The sequence below is a fragment of the Ciconia boyciana genome, chromosome 4 (assembly GCF_034638445.1).
Source record: "Ciconia boyciana chromosome 4, ASM3463844v1, whole genome shotgun sequence".
NCBI classification, from domain to species: domain Eukaryota; kingdom Metazoa; phylum Chordata; class Aves; order Ciconiiformes; family Ciconiidae; genus Ciconia; species Ciconia boyciana.
The window spans coordinates 47,273,516-47,290,849 of NC_132937.1; the positions used below are offsets into that span (position 1 = coordinate 47,273,516).

General features: G+C 42.7%; 1 protein-coding gene across 2 annotated transcripts in view; it reads right to left on the reverse strand.

Moving 5' to 3' along the window:
• Window positions 1-13,431, reverse strand: part of LOC140650879 (histone-arginine methyltransferase CARM1-like) — a 78,101-nt gene extending 64,670 nt beyond the window's left edge. For both annotated transcript variants that reach the window (XM_072859705.1, XM_072859704.1), the window contains exon 1: window positions 13,053-13,431. In XM_072859705.1, the coding sequence (XP_072715806.1) occupies window positions 13,053-13,221 (169 nt within the window). In that variant the 5' untranslated portion in view covers window positions 13,222-13,431. The remainder of the gene's footprint in view (window positions 1-13,052) is intronic.
• Window positions 13,432-17,334: the final 3,903 nt, after the last annotated feature.

Here is a 17,334-nt window from a genome sequence, read left to right on the forward strand (position 1 = left end):
TTTTTTGCCAATTTTATGTCCACACACTTCTGAGAGCATCACTACATTTCAACTACAGTTTTACATAAATAAGACTTAAAAAGAATAAGCTACCATAAAACTATCAAGGAAAAGTTGCAATGATACATGACTTTTGACCATTTGTGTTTAAATTATAACAAAAAAACCTTAACGGATTGAAAAGCACAATATCCTCTGGATTGAAAAGTCCAATATACTCAGCAGCAGTATTTTTTAAAGAATTGGTGAGTGTAGCACAGCAAAAAATGCCAGCAGCAATTAATCTGTATCACTTTTGAGATACAAGCTTATTTCACTTTGTACTGAGGACTAAACTAACACGTTAAATCTAATGTCTAAATATTTAGCAGCTAATGCAAAGCATCATCAAATGTAAATTTAAAAAATAAATTTTATTTCCTGAAAACTTGATCTTTTAATAATGAGAAAGAAAAGAAGAACAGTAAATTAAGAATCTCTTACCCATGGATATGTAAAGAAACTAGCCTTCTGTTTATGAGTGACAGTTTTAAAATAGGGAAGTTAAGAAATTGTAGTCACTGACCAATACGTATATAAGATTTGTTACATTTTAATCAACAAGTCAGATGTATTTTATCTTTTTAAGCAGTGGTGAGAGGGAGCAGGGAAGAAACAAAAGATGCAGACAAATCTTCAGGCATCACTAATCTTTACTGCCTTACTTCAGTACCTTATAGTTAGCCACGTAGCCTGTAATTTTCAGCGATCTCCTGCTGCTGCTTCCAAAACAACAGAAATATCTTTAATTATAGCCAGTATATTTGAAGTATTTTTCCCACTTCAGGAATGCTTTTTTTTGCTTCACAAATGTTTTTAACATATTATTTGCCAAACATTTAACCAGACAAGAGTCTTACTTCCTTTCTACTCAGAAACGCACAGTCCCTGTGCATAGTAGAATGCCAAAGTATTAAAACCAGAACATAGTAACTAATAATAAAGTTTGAAGAATTCTAGATTTGGACAAAAAAATTGGAACATCTTTCTATTAAATATTCCCTGCATATGTTTGAACCTATTATCACTCTGTCTGCACCAACACTGCCTTGCACTTGTTTTATATCGTGCTGCTTTGGAAATCAAATAAGCAGACCTGCCTTTAGGAAAACTAAGTTCCTAATACAGCATTTCTGCTACAGTTTTGGAAGCCACTGTAGGGTCCAGGGCATATTTGGAACATTCCATACATGTGACACTGTGAAATGAATGGAAAGCCTCTCTCCAGCGCACACTCTTTAGCTGCCAGAAGAACCTGGCATACAAGCAGCTGGCACTGAAACAATCAGGCCATCATGACCTCAGTGCAGATGGTTTGCTTTCCAGATGTCTATTATTAAACAGTTGCAATTTGTTTTCTGGATAAAAAGAACCTGATCCTACAGACACATGCAGGCGTAATGCCACCCATGCTACTTCCAGGACTACTGCCAACTGAAGTCAATGGCAATAAATCACAAGGCAAAATTACTAGGATACATTTTTGCAGGAGAAGTATTTGTGCCTGACTCACTCAAAATTATATAGCTAAACATAAATGAATGCAAGATTTTCAAGTTACACTTGCAGATGCAGAGACCTTGATTAGTTTATAGATAGCACGTAAGATTATTGAAAGGAGAAAATAATTTATGTTTAGATTTACTTACCTCAAGATCCAAATATATTTACACACAGCTTCAGTTTCCCCTGCAGATTAAATAAATTAAAATTCACCACAGAAAATTCAAGATAGAACAGGAAAAGATCATAAAACCAGCAGAGCTAGCAATGGGACTCCTACTAAGCTAACACAAACATATGCAAGTGTCCTGTGAGAGTAGGATTATGACACTACTACTATCTAGAAACCCTTCCATGTATTTAAAAAAACAAGTCAGTCATCTGTAGTACACAGAACAAAACAGTAGTGGTTTTTGGGGTACAAGAGACAGAAGTGCAAGTCCGCTGCACTAAATGCATTGCTGAGTACACCTTCTGCCAGCTAGGAAAACATTTCAGTGATCCCAGTTTTCAGTTGCCATTTTGTTGCCTTTAAAATACAGTGATCCCTTTAATTGGCTTTGGTTAGAGGAAAGGGACAGGCAGGAGCTGATCCAGCCTCCCTTGAAGTCAATAAGAACTTTTCCACTAATATCAGTGGCCTTTAAATAAAACTCTCTTGGCATCTGTCCCCTCATTTTCTCTGTGCATGCAATTTAGCTAATTCGGCAAAATAATCCCATGCCCCTACAAACCTGAATAACCTCCCTTCTCTCCCTCAGAACAAACCCAGAAAAGTAAACTTATTTCAGAGGGCAATACTTTTTCCTCCTTCAAATAAACACACATCCTAAACTCAATGTAAATATTTACTGCGGCACTTACTGGCTGACTCCTACATTTAAAAAACTTTCTGGTAGCATCCTCTTCCTTAGCTTTGTGATCTAAAAACCAAAGATGATTCTTCTTTCTTTCTTTTCTCATTCATCTCTACACTCTTAAGGAGTTCCCAGCCTAACTAGAAACAACCGCTTTTGTTAAAAATATCTGGGCAGCACTGCAAAACATTTAAAAGCAAACATATACAAGCTTAAGCAGGTATTTTTATTGATGTATGTTGCCTACCTAGAAAGTAAGGGGGGAAAAAAAAAGAAAAAGCATACAAAAATGAAAAATCATGTGTAGTTTTCCATTATACCTATTTCCATCCACACTCTCTCTTCTTGACATAAGCACTGGACGTTGAAAGTCTAATTTAGTTCAGATCAAGCTGCAGCAGAAGTAACAAAATACAAAAGCACCATCATTCAGCAAGGCATTTAATGTCCTCTGGTTCATTTAGGATTTTTCATTTATTGCTATAAAAAGAAAATTTCCAGCATTTTCATTTTACTAGCACATATTTAGGGCTGAGAATTTTTACACTCTTTCTTCAAGGCCCTTATTCAAAGTTTAAGCTCAGAAAGAGCCGAAGTAATCTTACAGACTCACTCAAGAAGTCTTTAAACCTTTGCAAATCAGCCAAAGAATATTGTTTGAAATTCTTCCTAGAAAGTTGTATTACCAGGAATAGTGTAAGGGCCATCAAACTGCACCTTAAAACTACAAGTTAATTAGTACAAGAGAAGGAATTGGTTCAGAGGACAAACACAGGGAAAGTATGATAAGCCCAGGCAAATCATAGAATGGTTTGGGTTGGAAGGGATCCTTAAAGGTCATCTAGTCCAACCCCCCTGCAATGAGCAGGGATATCTTCAACTAGATCAGGTTGCTCAGAGCCCCATCCAACCTGACCTTGAATGTTTCCAGGGATGGGGTATCTACCACCTCTTTTGGCAACCTGTTCCAGTGTTTCACCACGCTCATCGTAAAAAATGTCTCCCTTATATCTAGTCTGAATCTACCCTCCTTTAGTTTAAAATCATTACCCCTTGTCCTATCACTATAGGCCCTACTAAAAAGTCTGTCTCCATCTTTCTTACACGCCCCTTTTAAGTATTGACAGTTCACAGTAAGGTCTCCCTGGAGCCTTCTCTTCTCCAGGCTGAACCACCCCAGCTCTCTCAGCCTTTCCTCATAGGAGAGGTGCTCCAGCCCTCAGATCATATTTGTGGCCCTCCTCTGGACCCGCTCCAACAGGTCCATGTCTTTATTGCATGGGGACTCCAGAGCTGGTTGCAGTACTCCAGGTGGGGTCTCATCAGAGCAGAGTAGAGGGGCAGAATCACCTCCCTCAACCTGGTGGCCACACTTTTTGTTATGCAGCCCAGGATACAGTTGGCTTTCTGGGCTGTGAGTGTACATTGCCAGCTCATGTCCAGCTTTTCATCCACCAGTACTCCCAAGTCCTTCTCCACAGGGCTGCTCTCAGTCCCTTCAACCCCCATCCTGTATTGATACCAAGGGTTGCCCTGACCCAGGTGAAGGACCTTGCACTTGGCCTTGTTGACCCTCCTGAGGTTCACATGGGCCCATTTCTTGAGCTTGTCCAAGTCCCTCTGGATGACATCCTGTCCCTCAGGTGTGTCAACCGCACCACTCAGCTTGGTGTCTTCTGCAAACTTGCTGAGGGTGTACTCGATCCCACTGTCTCTGTCATTGATGAAAATATTAAACAGTACTGGTCACAATACACACCCCTGAGGGACACCACTCATTACTGATCTCCATCTGGACATTGAGCCATTGATCACTACCCTCTGGATGCGACCGTCCAACCAATTCCTTATCCACCAAATGGTCCATCCATCAAATCCATATCTCTCCAATTTAGAGAGAAGGATGTTGTGGGGGAACATGTCAAAGGCCCTACACAAGTCCAGATAGATGACATCCGTAGCTCTTCCCTTGTCCACTGATGTAGTCACCCCATTGTAGAAAGCCACTAGGTTGGTCAGGCAGGACTTACCCTTGGTGAAGCCATGCCGGCTGTCTCAAATCACCTCCCTGTCCTCCATATGCCTTAACATAGCTTCTAGGAGGATCTGTTCCATGATCTTCCCAGGCACAGGGGTGAGGCTGACAGGTCGGTAGTTCCCAGGGTCCTCCCTTCTACCCTTTTTAACAATGGGTGCAATGTTTCCCTTTATCCAATCACTAGGGACTTCACCTGACTGCCAGGACTTTTCAAATATCATGGAGAGTGGCTTGGCAACTACATCAGCCAGTTCCCCAGGACTTGGGGATGCATCTCATCAGGTCCCATAGACTTATGTATCTTCAGGTTCCTCAGGTGGTCACAAACCTGATCTTCTCTTGCAGTGGGAGGGACTTTGCTCCCCCAGTCCCCGTCTTGCGGTCCATCCACTTCGAGAGGTGTGGGAAGAGAGGTTGCCAGTGAAGACTGAGGCAAAAGAGTTGAGTACCTCAGCCTTCTCCTTGTCACGAGTTTGCCAGTCATGTTCACTGGGGGGGTACACTTTCTTTGACCTTCCTTTTCTGGCTGACATACCTATAGAAGCCCTTCTTATTACTCTTTGCATCCCTTGCCAAGTTCAGCTCCAGGGGTGCCTTGGCCTTCCTGACCCCATCCCTACACAACCAGGCAGCATCCCTATACTCTTCCCAGGATACCTGTCCCTGCTTCCACTGCCTGTGCAGTTCCCTCTCGCTCTTTAGTTTGACCAGCAGGTCTTGACTCAGCCATGCCAGGCTCTTGCCTTCCTTTCCTGATTTCTTACACCTGGGGACTGAGGATCTTGCACTCTACAGAAAGCATCCTTCTCTAAGGATCCTTGAAAGATCAGCCAGCTCTGTTCTGCTCCGTTGTCCCTGAAGGCAGTTTCCCAGGGGGTCCTATTGAGTAACTCCTTGAACAGCTGGAATTTTACTTTCCTAAAATTCAGGGTCCTGACTATACTCTTTGCCTGACCCATATCCTTCAGGACTGTGCATTCCAGCAGTCCATGATCACTGCAGCCCAGACTGCCTCCAATCTTGATGTCACTGATTAGCTCACTTGTGTTGGTGACCGACAGGTCCAGTAACACATCCTCTCTGGTAGGGCTGTCTATTACCTGGATTAAGAAGTTATCCTCAATGCATTCCAGGGGTCTCCTGGATTGCCTACAGCTCACCATGCTACTTTTCCAGCAGATGGCGGGGTGGTTCAATATACAGTGGCTTCTCAGCATAAGGCATTATAGGCAACCCTATTTACTGTAAACTCAGCTCTAATGCTTCCAGTACCAGCACCAGCTACTATAAAGCTACTTCAATCCATCTATAGATGGTGTCATCACAGTTTCCAAACATTTAAAACATTTTAAAAGTTTTAAACATTTTTAAAGTAAAAAGTTTAAAACATTTACTTTTACCATATGGCTGATGAAGGTATGTCAAGAAGTGGTATCACCACATTTTACAGAACGATTAGCTGTATTATTGATGCAGACGCTTTATGGGAGAACACAGAACTGAATCCAGGTCACTCAAATCCCATACTCGCATCCATAGCCAGAGCACTACATTTGTTACACAGTACATGCAATGTGATGGTACAATATAAGAGCACAGAGTAAGATAAGATACAAGAAAGCAGAAGCAAAACCAACCAACCAAACCCCTAAACCAGCACCACCAAAACCAAACCAAGCTATCCAGTATACACTGTAGTCTCTTTCAGGCTAGTTATTGAACTTCCCGATTCAGTCTCTAATTTATCATCTCTCTATACATTAATCTACCTACCTATATAAACACACATATATGTGTATAGATATTTACACATCTACATTCACAAAAACATTAAAAATGAATGCTAATTATCAAACAATAAAGGTGAGGCACGCTCCTACTGCAAAACTTGCACTTCTTTACTTGCCTGCTCTTCCAGGGCAAAAAAAGGGCCATGACTGATTAGAAAACTACTTACATATTGCAGAAGTTCAGCATGGAAGAAAAAACCTAGTACTTGAAATAATAAAAAAAGACCCTTGTGAAATGTAAGTTTAAGAATTTATCTACTCAACTAACCACTGGAATACTTAGTACTACAATATGAAACAGTTAACAGAAAATTTCAGGATTACTGTTTCTAATTATACCTCCTTCAACAACATTACTATTCCTTTACACAAACTATTCTGCTTCAAGAATTGTCTGACCTGCAATTTCCCTTCAGAATAAAATTAAAAAAAGAAATTTTAAGTGTTTTGTTTATTCCCCCCTGAAATCTTTTGTGCTGCCTTAAAGATGTAGAAAGAAGTGGGAAAGGACAACTAAAAGCCTCCATGTCACCTGCATGTCAGAGGTTACATGAATTATATGTATGAAATATTAACTCTGTTGTCTGCTCAAACTTCCTCTAGCAACTGATTTTTCCCCACTAGGAAAATGAAGATTTTCACAGTGGAAAAGGAAATGGAGAATGACATCAGTTCTGATGTTTACAACTATTGGCAGCGATTGCCCTCTACCAGCACACGGAGGCTGCTGATGCTAGTACTATCTGTGCAATGCATATGAATATACAGTATTAGAACATAAGCATTCATACTATTAATACATTTTCTACCATATCCAAACCGGATATTTTTGAATTTCAGCTAGTAAGTGATTTACTTTACTTTTTTAATCTTCTAATGTTTCAGGATTTAAAACTGGTTTCAGTATGGGATAGGAAAAAAATTACACAATATATTTGATTGCAAGGTACTGCATGGGGGGGAACTAAGCAAGGACCAAGTAAAAGAATGTGGAGTTTACCTCTTGTGATTAATGGTTCATATCCAGTCCAGCTCAATAGTGTCTGAAGCTCACTACCATGAATGTTTTGTTACCACTGAGTTGGCGGAACTGGACTAGCAGCGATGAATTTTTCCAAGCTGTAAAGTTTTAATGAGCACCCTTGTTCTGGAGCACAAATAGAACACATTCTCTTGAGTCCAACAATGCTGCATACTTTCCCTTTTATATAATTTTTAAAAAGATAAATATATGTCCTATAGTACCAGTACTTATTAAGACAAAAGGCAGCAGGGCTTCCCTACAGCTATCATACCCTGTGAGAGTCAATACTCCCTACTGCCCATCCAGCAACTGCAGTTTGTCTTCCACCAGAGCTGGGACATGATCAGCATATTTGAAGTCACTACGAATCTTCCATCTGCTTATGGGGCCACAGAACTACCTCCTGAAGAGTAGGTGACATCTTTAAACAAAAAACATAACATTGTTAATAACTCAGTCAAAAATTGGGTATCATTTCTCCTAGAGTTCATAAGTTGGAACCCAGAGAGGCAACTCTTAAGTCAGATATGAGGGATCTTAAACAAATATAAGTGGTGACATAAAAATGTGGTAAAATACAACAGACTTTCCTTAGGGCTTTCACTTATTGTACTAATTCTTCCAAAATTCATGGCCATCCATAGAAGCTTATACTTTCTGATCAGCAATAATTAAACAGTATTTAAAAAAAAAATTAAGCATATATGAAGACACTGCAACAACAATCTAAAAGGATAGCATTTACCCAGTAGTCTTTCCTGTATATGTCCTGCCCCAGTTTTTCTTCTTTTTTTGACTTCACCTTACACATATAAAGAACAAAACACAAATTTATTACAGACTTCCTAATTTTCTTTCAACTGTAAACAGACAGAAAATAATCTGCAGCCTCACAATTTTTATGTCTGTCATTTACAACTAACAAGCTTATTGCAGATACTGGAACATGGAAGGTAAAGGGAAAAAAAAGAATCAGAATTTCAAAAAAGACTGTTTGCTCTTTTTTTTTTTTTTAAAAAAAAAAAGCACTCCTCTTCCAGTTTCATCTATCTCCTATCCAGGTCCTCTGAATAAAAAGACAGTTTGCAAAGCAGCCTACTTAGATATCGCTGAGTTTATTCTGCATATAACTAGAGAGACAAATTACGTATTTGCTAGGCTGCTGTTGAATTTAGTCAAAGCATCTGCTGAATCAGAAAAAAATACTCCTCTCTCTCTCCCTCACTCACTCCAAATTATGAGGTAGAGCCAGTAACCCTTTCCTAAAAAGATATAGGGGATTTTGTTTTTCCTAGTAACCTCAGGCAAAACAAAGTAATGAGTGAAGAGCTGGTATAATACGTGCTTCTACAGAACTTGCTCTTTAACACAGAAATACATGGATGCTGCAGCTGCTAGCTGCCAGGTTCCTGTTCTCAGCTTCAACAGCTCTAAACCTTGTTTCATATTAAAAGCATCACGACCAAGCACAATGTTACCTGTTAGGTAAGGGGGAGTTGGATGTGTCTTGTTCTTTGGAAGCTTAAATGCTGTCTGTGTTTATATCCTTGATACTTGCAAGGGACAATCAACAGAAGGAACCAAAATCAGTACAAGATTCCAAGGATTTTACAGTATGTTTTTAAAAGTATTCAAGGAAGCTTCTTGTAATTGTCTAAAGAGCTGTCAGATGAAGTGGGGAAAAAATACTTCAGAGAAACAGTAGCCAATGGTCTTTCAGAGCAACTAAACAAGAATATAACAGAATTAAAGTAGAGCTGCTGTGGTTTGGAGAAACCTCCAGATATTGCCAAATTTTGAAGCTTTCAATTAGAGCTTCACTGGCCTCAGTTTAAGATCATCACCTGTTTACATACCATTAATAACAGGAAAGGGAATCCAAAAGGTCTCCCAGACCTGGAGAAGCCACCACACTGCTACATTTGCATCTTATGACACTGAGCCCATCTGCTCTTAAGCTTCCTTTGATCCAAGTAGGTTGCAGCCCTGGATTTTCTCTTGGTCTCCTGGGAACACTTCCTGGACACTAACTTCCTACTTTCTTCCCAGAAGTTCTCACTATTTATACCAGAAGTTTTGTAATTCTGTTATGATCATTCCATAAACCAGCTATAAATTACATTTTTAATATCCCATCCTCCCAAAGCAATCCACTACGTCAGTCAACATGATTTCTTCTTCTGTTCAGCACCCTCAAAAATATTTTGACCCAAGGTCAGAGTTCTCTCAGCAGCAGCAAGCTACCTTTCAAGAGACTAGATTTTCATTTCCCAATCAGTGGTGAAGAACTGTCACAGAAAATCAGGAGGACCAGATGATCATCTATCTTATTGACAACACCTTTGCTCCACAAGAGGCATCAGTCTCCAGCTCTCCTTGGGTTCACAGCCCACCAGAAACCACTCTCTCCCTGATGGACACTCCTCTCAAATGGTTGTAGCTCCAGCTGAGCACTGGCCCCACTGCACAGCACTCAGAAGTATACTCACGTGCTGCATTTGGCACCTGTACTTTAGAAAGTCCACTCTACATATATTAATATGGCATTGTGGATATTCTTGCTTTCTCCTGTCCCACAGCTGAAACAGATCCATTGCCTGATACAGCATAATTCTTCATTCTTCCTTGTTTTAATATCCTGTATTTATTTGTCAGTTTCTGCATCTCTCAGGATCATAACCAGTTGTTCCACTTCCAGAGAAATTCTACCGCTTCAGGCTCCTTTCTGGGGAACTGAGTGGTTGTATTGATATCCCTTGACTTTAGACACTGTATTGCCCCAATGTGCGTCCACATGAAAGGGAAATGTTAAGGCTTGAGCTGCTGGTAAGGAGCACGATCAACAGCTGATCAACCACAGCAGAACCCAGTTGCATGTTTGCCTTTAAAAATCACTCTCAGTACCAGAAACATACTACATACTATACACTATGCTATGCAATGTAGTCTACATTCTTACTTATCTCTGTACTCAATTACCATTATTCCATTACAGACAATAATAGAACAGGTTCAGACAAATACAGCAGTGATAGGCAAAGTATAAAAACTACAGATAAACTGAATGCTATAACAAGGGTAAGAATGCAGTCCTGATGGGCAGTCTAATCACAGATCTGCAGAGTAATTTTTGACCAGACAGTCTGACTAGTGGTATTTTAACACTTTAAAATACACATTAAAACTCCATACTTCATTCTCCACAAAAGTATTTCCTGACAAATATTCCCTTAGGGTGAAGGAAGTAGATGGTATCCTAAACTAGAACTGTTTTTTTTTTTTTTTAATTTGTTGTTGTTTTTTTTTTTAAATAATCAGAAAAGAAACAGCAACCCCCCTTCAAGATGTGTTTAAAGAATCACAGTAACTACAACCAATTTATTTTTTCAAACATACCCAATACATAGCTTTGGGAGACTTTGAGAGCTTTTGGAAGTTTGAAAATAAAGTAATTTTCATCGCTTCAATGTGAAGTATGGAGAGAAAAAAAGTCAACACTTCAAATTATGCCAATTTCTTTCACTGCTTAAATAATGTGTATCTTAGCAACAACAACAAAAACCACAGTACAATCAATTCTATTCAAGATTTGTAAAAAAAGTTTTTCTTTTCACAGCAAAATTGTCCATCCTAGGTGAGACAACATAAATAATAGTAAGATCATTCTAATGAGTAGATATCCATGCTAGAAAAACACACCCTATTATTAGTACTGCTAATGTAGTATGTCATCTAGCTCATTGCAGACTTTTTCTCTCACCTAGTACACAAAGTATTCAAGCACCAAGTTACCGAACTCCCAGATATGACTAAAAAGATTTGTGTTACTCATAGGGTCTGACAGGGTTCAGCTTGAACATCTTCATATGAAAGGAAAGAGATGAAAGAAGACAGCTTGCACCTCAAAACAGGTTTGCAAAGTTCCCCTCTCTTACAACAACAATACACTGATGCGCACTGATGCACCCTCATCCAAAACTTATCAAACAAGTCTTTAGTAAACTACACTCCAGTGCTGCTGGGCATAAAAAAATAATATATATATCCCCTCCATATCTTTAAAGTTTTCAGTTGTGTCCCATGTGAGCCCTTCCAATTAAAAAAAAAAAAAAAATTGATTACTTTGAATTTCATTCTGCTTCCAGCAGGTCTGTCATTCACATGCATGCAAGAATGAGCATGTATGAAATGAAAGACCGAGAGAACAGTTATCTACAGACCAGTCTTCAAATTAATACAAGACAGAAGCATGTCTCAACTGTGATTAACGGTCATTTTTTGTCACTCATGCTTTCTTAAACAACATGTTAAATGGCTGATAGCACAAGCAAATATCCAGCATCAAGAGGCATATGAAATGGTTTATTTACACTGCTGACCAAAAAACAAACACAACTGTAACCCATCTATTCCAGCAATCCTTTCAGAAGTTACTGAGATCACTTGTGAAAAACCAAAGCCACAACAGGTATTGTGTGTCTAGACCTGCTCAGGATTGGTCTCATATTCACCCACCTCACCGAGAGCATTTGTAATTAATTTCTATACATACAGCAATTTCAGGTTTTTCCCACTCTTCCCGCCACCCAGATTCAAGTTTGTTTTAAAGTGTCAGCTCTGCTACTACCCTGTAAAGACACAAATCCGAAAGAATGATTGCTTTCAAGAAAGTCAGTAAAAGTGTGTGCACGCAGACATCACCTATGCATCTGAAGACAGCCTATCTACAAGTAGCAGAGCCAGAGATAACTACTTCAGGGCTAAGTGCTGCCCTTCTGGACCGGTCTGGATCTTCGCAGCAACACAGCGCATCCCCAGACACTGCTGTGCTCCGCTGCCCTCTCAGCACAGCCGCCCAGCTGGCAGCAGCAGCGGAAAAACAAGCGTACTTCATACAACTGCAGAGTGGCTTCTTTACCTCCTTTCCTTTCCAGTTCTGTTATTTTGTCTCTTCCATTTGGTTCTGTAGGAAGAAATCAAGACCTTGTCCTTCAGATAAGGGGGAAAGACCTCTTCCGACCATCCCTGGCTAAAGTTACAAACTCAACAGCACTCAAGAGCAGAGAGGAAAAACGACCCTGACATGCCAGTTTGTACCTTTCCCCGATAAAGCAAATTCTTATTGCCGAGAGGCAGTTGGCCACTGGCAAGCTTCTAACAACAGCGGGGAAAGCTGTGCACGGGACAGCGCTTTGCAGGGCCGTGCAGACGACACCAGTTCCCGCTAGCTGCCTGCGTGACACTTGTCTGGAGTTCAGGCTGGCTCCTCACCATGAGTTTACTACTGGTTCATTCCCACGTCCACCCCAGAGCCAGGCAAGCCCGAGGAAAGCACCTAGAACAGCCACCAAGAGCTGAACTGACCCCGACGGGGCCAGGGCTAACACTGCCGAGCCCGGCGCCCACCGGAGCAGGTGCCTAGCCCCCCCGCCGACCCACGCGGGGAGAGACGTGGCCCCGCCGCCCCAGCCCGCACAGCGGCCGCGCCGCACCCCGGCCGTTAACGGCCGCTAACGGCCCGGGACGCGCCGCCCGGCCGCTACCCGCACCTGGCCGCGAGGGCGGCGGCGGCGCTGAGAGAAAGCGGCGGCAGCCCCCCGCACCGCGCCGGGGTTACTGTCGACGCTGACAGCCCAGCGGGCTACGGGGCCTCTTCCCCCCGAGCCGTCAACGAGAAGAAGCGCCCGGCCCCCTCCAGGGCCAGCCGGCTCCCGGCGGAGGGGGAAAGCGGTGCTCGCCCCCCGCGAGGAGGAAGCCGAAGGGGGCGGCCGGCAGCGGCGCGGCGGGGGTCGGTACTTTACCGTCTGCCACAGTCACATCCGCGTCCTCCTCTCCCGGCTGCACCTCCAGCTGCAGAGCTTTCTGGCTGGCGCTGGCGAGCTGCAGCCCCGCCGGCAGCTCCTCCCTGGCGAGGAGCAGCTTCACGCTGCACCGCAGCGGCTGCTGTCTGTGCAGAGACGGAGCGGCCATGATCCCGCCGCCCCCCCCGCCAACAGCGGCTGCCGCCCGACGAGTCGGGCTCCGGTGACGCTGCTGCCGCTCTCGCCTCCTCCTGCCAGCCCGCGGGAAGGCGGCTGCGGCGGAGAGACACCCGCTGAGGAGGCTTCGCCGACAGACCACCCCACGGCTCAGGCACCTCCTGGGGCATCTGCAACACAGCCTCACCCTCGCCTGCCACGACCTCCTCAGCTACTTAACCGTGCCCGAGCACGTTAAGCGAGGCGGGCGGCGCTGGCGGCGGCGGGCAGCGACACCTCCCGGCCGCACGGCGCCTCCCTGGCGGCCGTGGCCGTGGCGCGGCCCCGCTGCCGGGCGTGCGCGGGGCGCCCTCCGGCGTCCCTGTCCCTGTCGCGCTGGGAAGGCAGCGGGGCACGCGTGGCGGGGAGGCGGTGACACCCTGACACGGCGGCGGCTGGCGGAGAGCTCAGGCGGGTAGGGAGAGGCCGGGCGCCTGTGTTTACGGGCAGCTCTCGTGTTGGCATCGGGACTAGACGTTTTTAGCAGTGAATTAAGAAGGTTCGCTAAACCCCAGATAATCTGGCTTTTCCCTCCCGGTGTTTCCCCCTCCGCTTTATTTTCTAAGAGCAGTAGGTGTCGCTATTTTGCTATAAAAGTTTTCCCTCGTGGGTTGTTTTTTTTGATGGGGTTGGGGTTTTTTTTGGGGGGGCGGGGGGGACGGACGGGGTGTCCCCTTCCCCTGTCCTGGTAAAAGGAAAAAAAAAACCCTGCCAGTTAGTTTTGTTTGTATGCCTCTGTGTCAAAGAGACACTGTGAAAGTTAATGAATATTTGAGAAGTGCTCTGAGTTTAAAGTACTGTATAAACGGGCCTCAGCTCATTGAGTTTCCAGACATTATTGTAATATGTATGTCAGTAATGTTCACTGGACCCGCATGGTGACTTGGGCTGTCCTGTCTAGCTGGCTGGAAAGGAAGCAAATGTACCCTTCCCAACTGTGTTAAAAGGACTGTCTTCTTGTACAAAGAGATGATCTCCCAACTATGCAGAGACTTGTTCCTCAGAGCCACTTAAGCCACAAAATGTACTGAAGTGGCACGCATGTTGCTGAATCTGTGTCTGCACTAATGACTGGGATGGTTCATCCATAAAGACAACACAATTCTGTTACTGCAATAGTACAGTTCTCTGCCTGGATTTAATTACCCCTTCTGAGAACAAAAATGAGGTATCGCTTCTTGATTCTTCTATGACGGAATCTGATGTTATTTACCCCTGTATGAAGGAGGAATAAGGCAGTCTGCATATGCCATCAGGTGTTTGTGTGTAGCTTACTGCAGGCAGTGCATGCTTTGGCACTCAGATGGATTGCTTATACCCGAAGCCAAAACCACAGCCACTTAACTAACCTCTAGGCCAAAGGAGGGGGATTTCTGGGCTGTCAAATGCATCACTGCAGTGAAAGGTTGAATAAATACAAGTAAGGCAAGACTCCGTTTGTTGAGCCCAGAAAAAAATATCTATAGGTAGCTGAAATGTAGGGCAAATGCCAGACTAAGAGTTGTAGAAGTCCAGTGGCTAAGCAGGAAAGTGTCATGCAGATAGATTCTGCCTCTCCTAGATGTGAGAGCCTAATGACACACCAGTAATAAAATGGAGCAACAGGCAGGATGTTGCTGTCGTTCACAATGCTCTGAAAAAGAAGGTGACAAGGGTAGTTTGGAGGGGTAAATTTTTTTCACATGTACAAGGAGACAGAAGAGTATCTTTACTGGATGACTACCTCACCTCAGTACAGGTGTGCCACTGACCACCTGGTCCTCAGCAGCATTACTACTTCTCACACCCATAAGGGGTAAACAGTGTCCCACAGAAGAGGCCTGTGCACTTCAGGCAATAGTTATTGCAGCTTTTACCACCTTGGTTTCAACTTGCAGCCTTGCTTCCTTTTTAGCTTCAGGCACCACCACTAAACCACTGAACAGCTACGTGCCTGTGGCTCCAGTACAGTAGGTTTGGGTTGCAACAGTGTTCAGTAGCAAGGCTGCTTCCTGAACCAAATATATGTGGGTTTTTTTGGGGGGTGGGGTGGATGGGGGGAAGAGGTCTGAGATAATTTCTCCTTTACAGGCCTTTGCCAACCATATACAGGGCAAATATATTTTCGAAGGCATAAAATAATTTTAATTACCAAGTCCAACAAGAGGACAATGTGTCTGAAAAAAACAGCTGTATTCCTAAAAGTTTGAGTGAGAACAGCTAGTGTGAGCTGGGACTACAGAAGACAAGGAATTTTGACTATTCCTTTTAGCCTTTAATGCACATCTTGAATTGTTACGTGAATCAGCAAAGAAAAAAATTTCAACTATTTATGTTCTGCTTTTGTACTTTCTGATCATTTTCCTATCCAGATTTCCATCATTCTCTTTAAACTATGGTATTATTCAAGAATCTGAGGAAATAACTTCAAGGGTTATTGCTTGAACCATGTACTACTATATCCCTGATACGGTGAATTCCATGAAAATTTGACTGGAAACACTATTCAAGATGTTGCCCACCTGAAACTGCTACCTCACTGTGAATGCTTTATTGTGCAGAATGCACCTTTTTTGTTTCAAAATTGATCTGTGGAAGTAATAGGAAAACAATTTTTAATCCAGTTTGGTCTTTCATTGGCTATCAACAAAGGCAGCAATATTAGTAGGCATGAAATTCATGCTACAAACTAGTTCACCACTAATAGTATGAACACTAAGTTTTCAGTATCTCTTGCTGAAGCAAGTATTTTATACTTAGAAATCTGAATAAAATTTAAGTTCAGTGGTGCAACAATATATTCTATTAAATATTATTGTTAAGCTTCTCCTTTGATGTTGAAGGCTAGTTCATTCCGTGGGCTTACCCTCTCCATTTGCCAGCTACATGAATTGCTGATTACAAAAACCACCTTAGAATGTGACAAGTGCTGTAACACAGAACTAGGTTTGAATTTCACAGTCTTTTCCAGTTGGACTACTGTGTCTGCAGAGCCCCATTGCTTTTGAAGTGAAGAGCAACTACAGTTATGATCCTGCTCAGTGGGTTTAAAGGTATAGGATCTGGTGGTGTTAAATGAGAAAAAGATCTTTCTCTTCCAGACACAGCAATAAGCTTTGCCTATAATGGATTAGCTACTTGACCACTTCTTTAGTTTTTAAAAAAAGTCCACCCAAACTCTCATGAGTTTTAAATCAATTAAATTCCCTTTAATAGGAAAACAATAAAAAAGCTTAACTGTGGTACATTATTCAGCATAGATATTGTTAGATATTTTGGCAATTTCGTCAGCAGAAATATCCTACAACAAGACATTTTCTTGCCTACCTGTAATGCAGTTGGTGTAGTAGAAGCGTGAATTTCATTTGGTTTTGCCAAAATAAGTGGATGGAGGCAAAGTGTACAGATAGAAGGATCATGCTTTCCAAAGACACACAAAATGGACCCTCTACCAGAAGTCCACAGGAAGGGAATGATGTCTTTTATGTGGTGATGATTAGCCATATTTATGGATAAAACATTTTTATATTTCACACATACAGCCAAAGTAACTTCAGAACTATTCAGCGTTTCCTTCCTGTGGAAAAAAATGCACCTTTGAAAGCTTTGATGATGAGCATGGTTGCAAAAGCTATTGTGTGTCACATCTGTGACCATGATACTCACACACTCTCCAAGTCCTTTCAGAGAAGTCTGCCTTCACCCCAATAGCAAGGAGACAGCTGCACCTAACAAATGTGAGAGAAAGCATCAGGCAGCTCTGTTTGAGCTCCAAAACAAGCAGTGTTTGAGGACGTCTCTTTCATGAAGAGATGAGATCCACGAGTTAGGTGGGAGCATTATTCCAGTAGTTGAGCAACATCAAAGTGACAGCTTTCCCACTTGCCATGTCATGCTATCAACCTGAAATGACTTTGATATCATGCTGGTCACTGGTGGATCCCAGATAGAAGTGTTTCTTCTGTGACCCTGAAGCCAGTGAAAAGATCCATCAAGAGCCTGGGGAGCATGCCATGCTTCTTTAGCTCCAAGCCTCCCTTTGTTCATGAAAGTGGGCTTTCCAGGCTAGGGCTGTCCCATTTCCTTG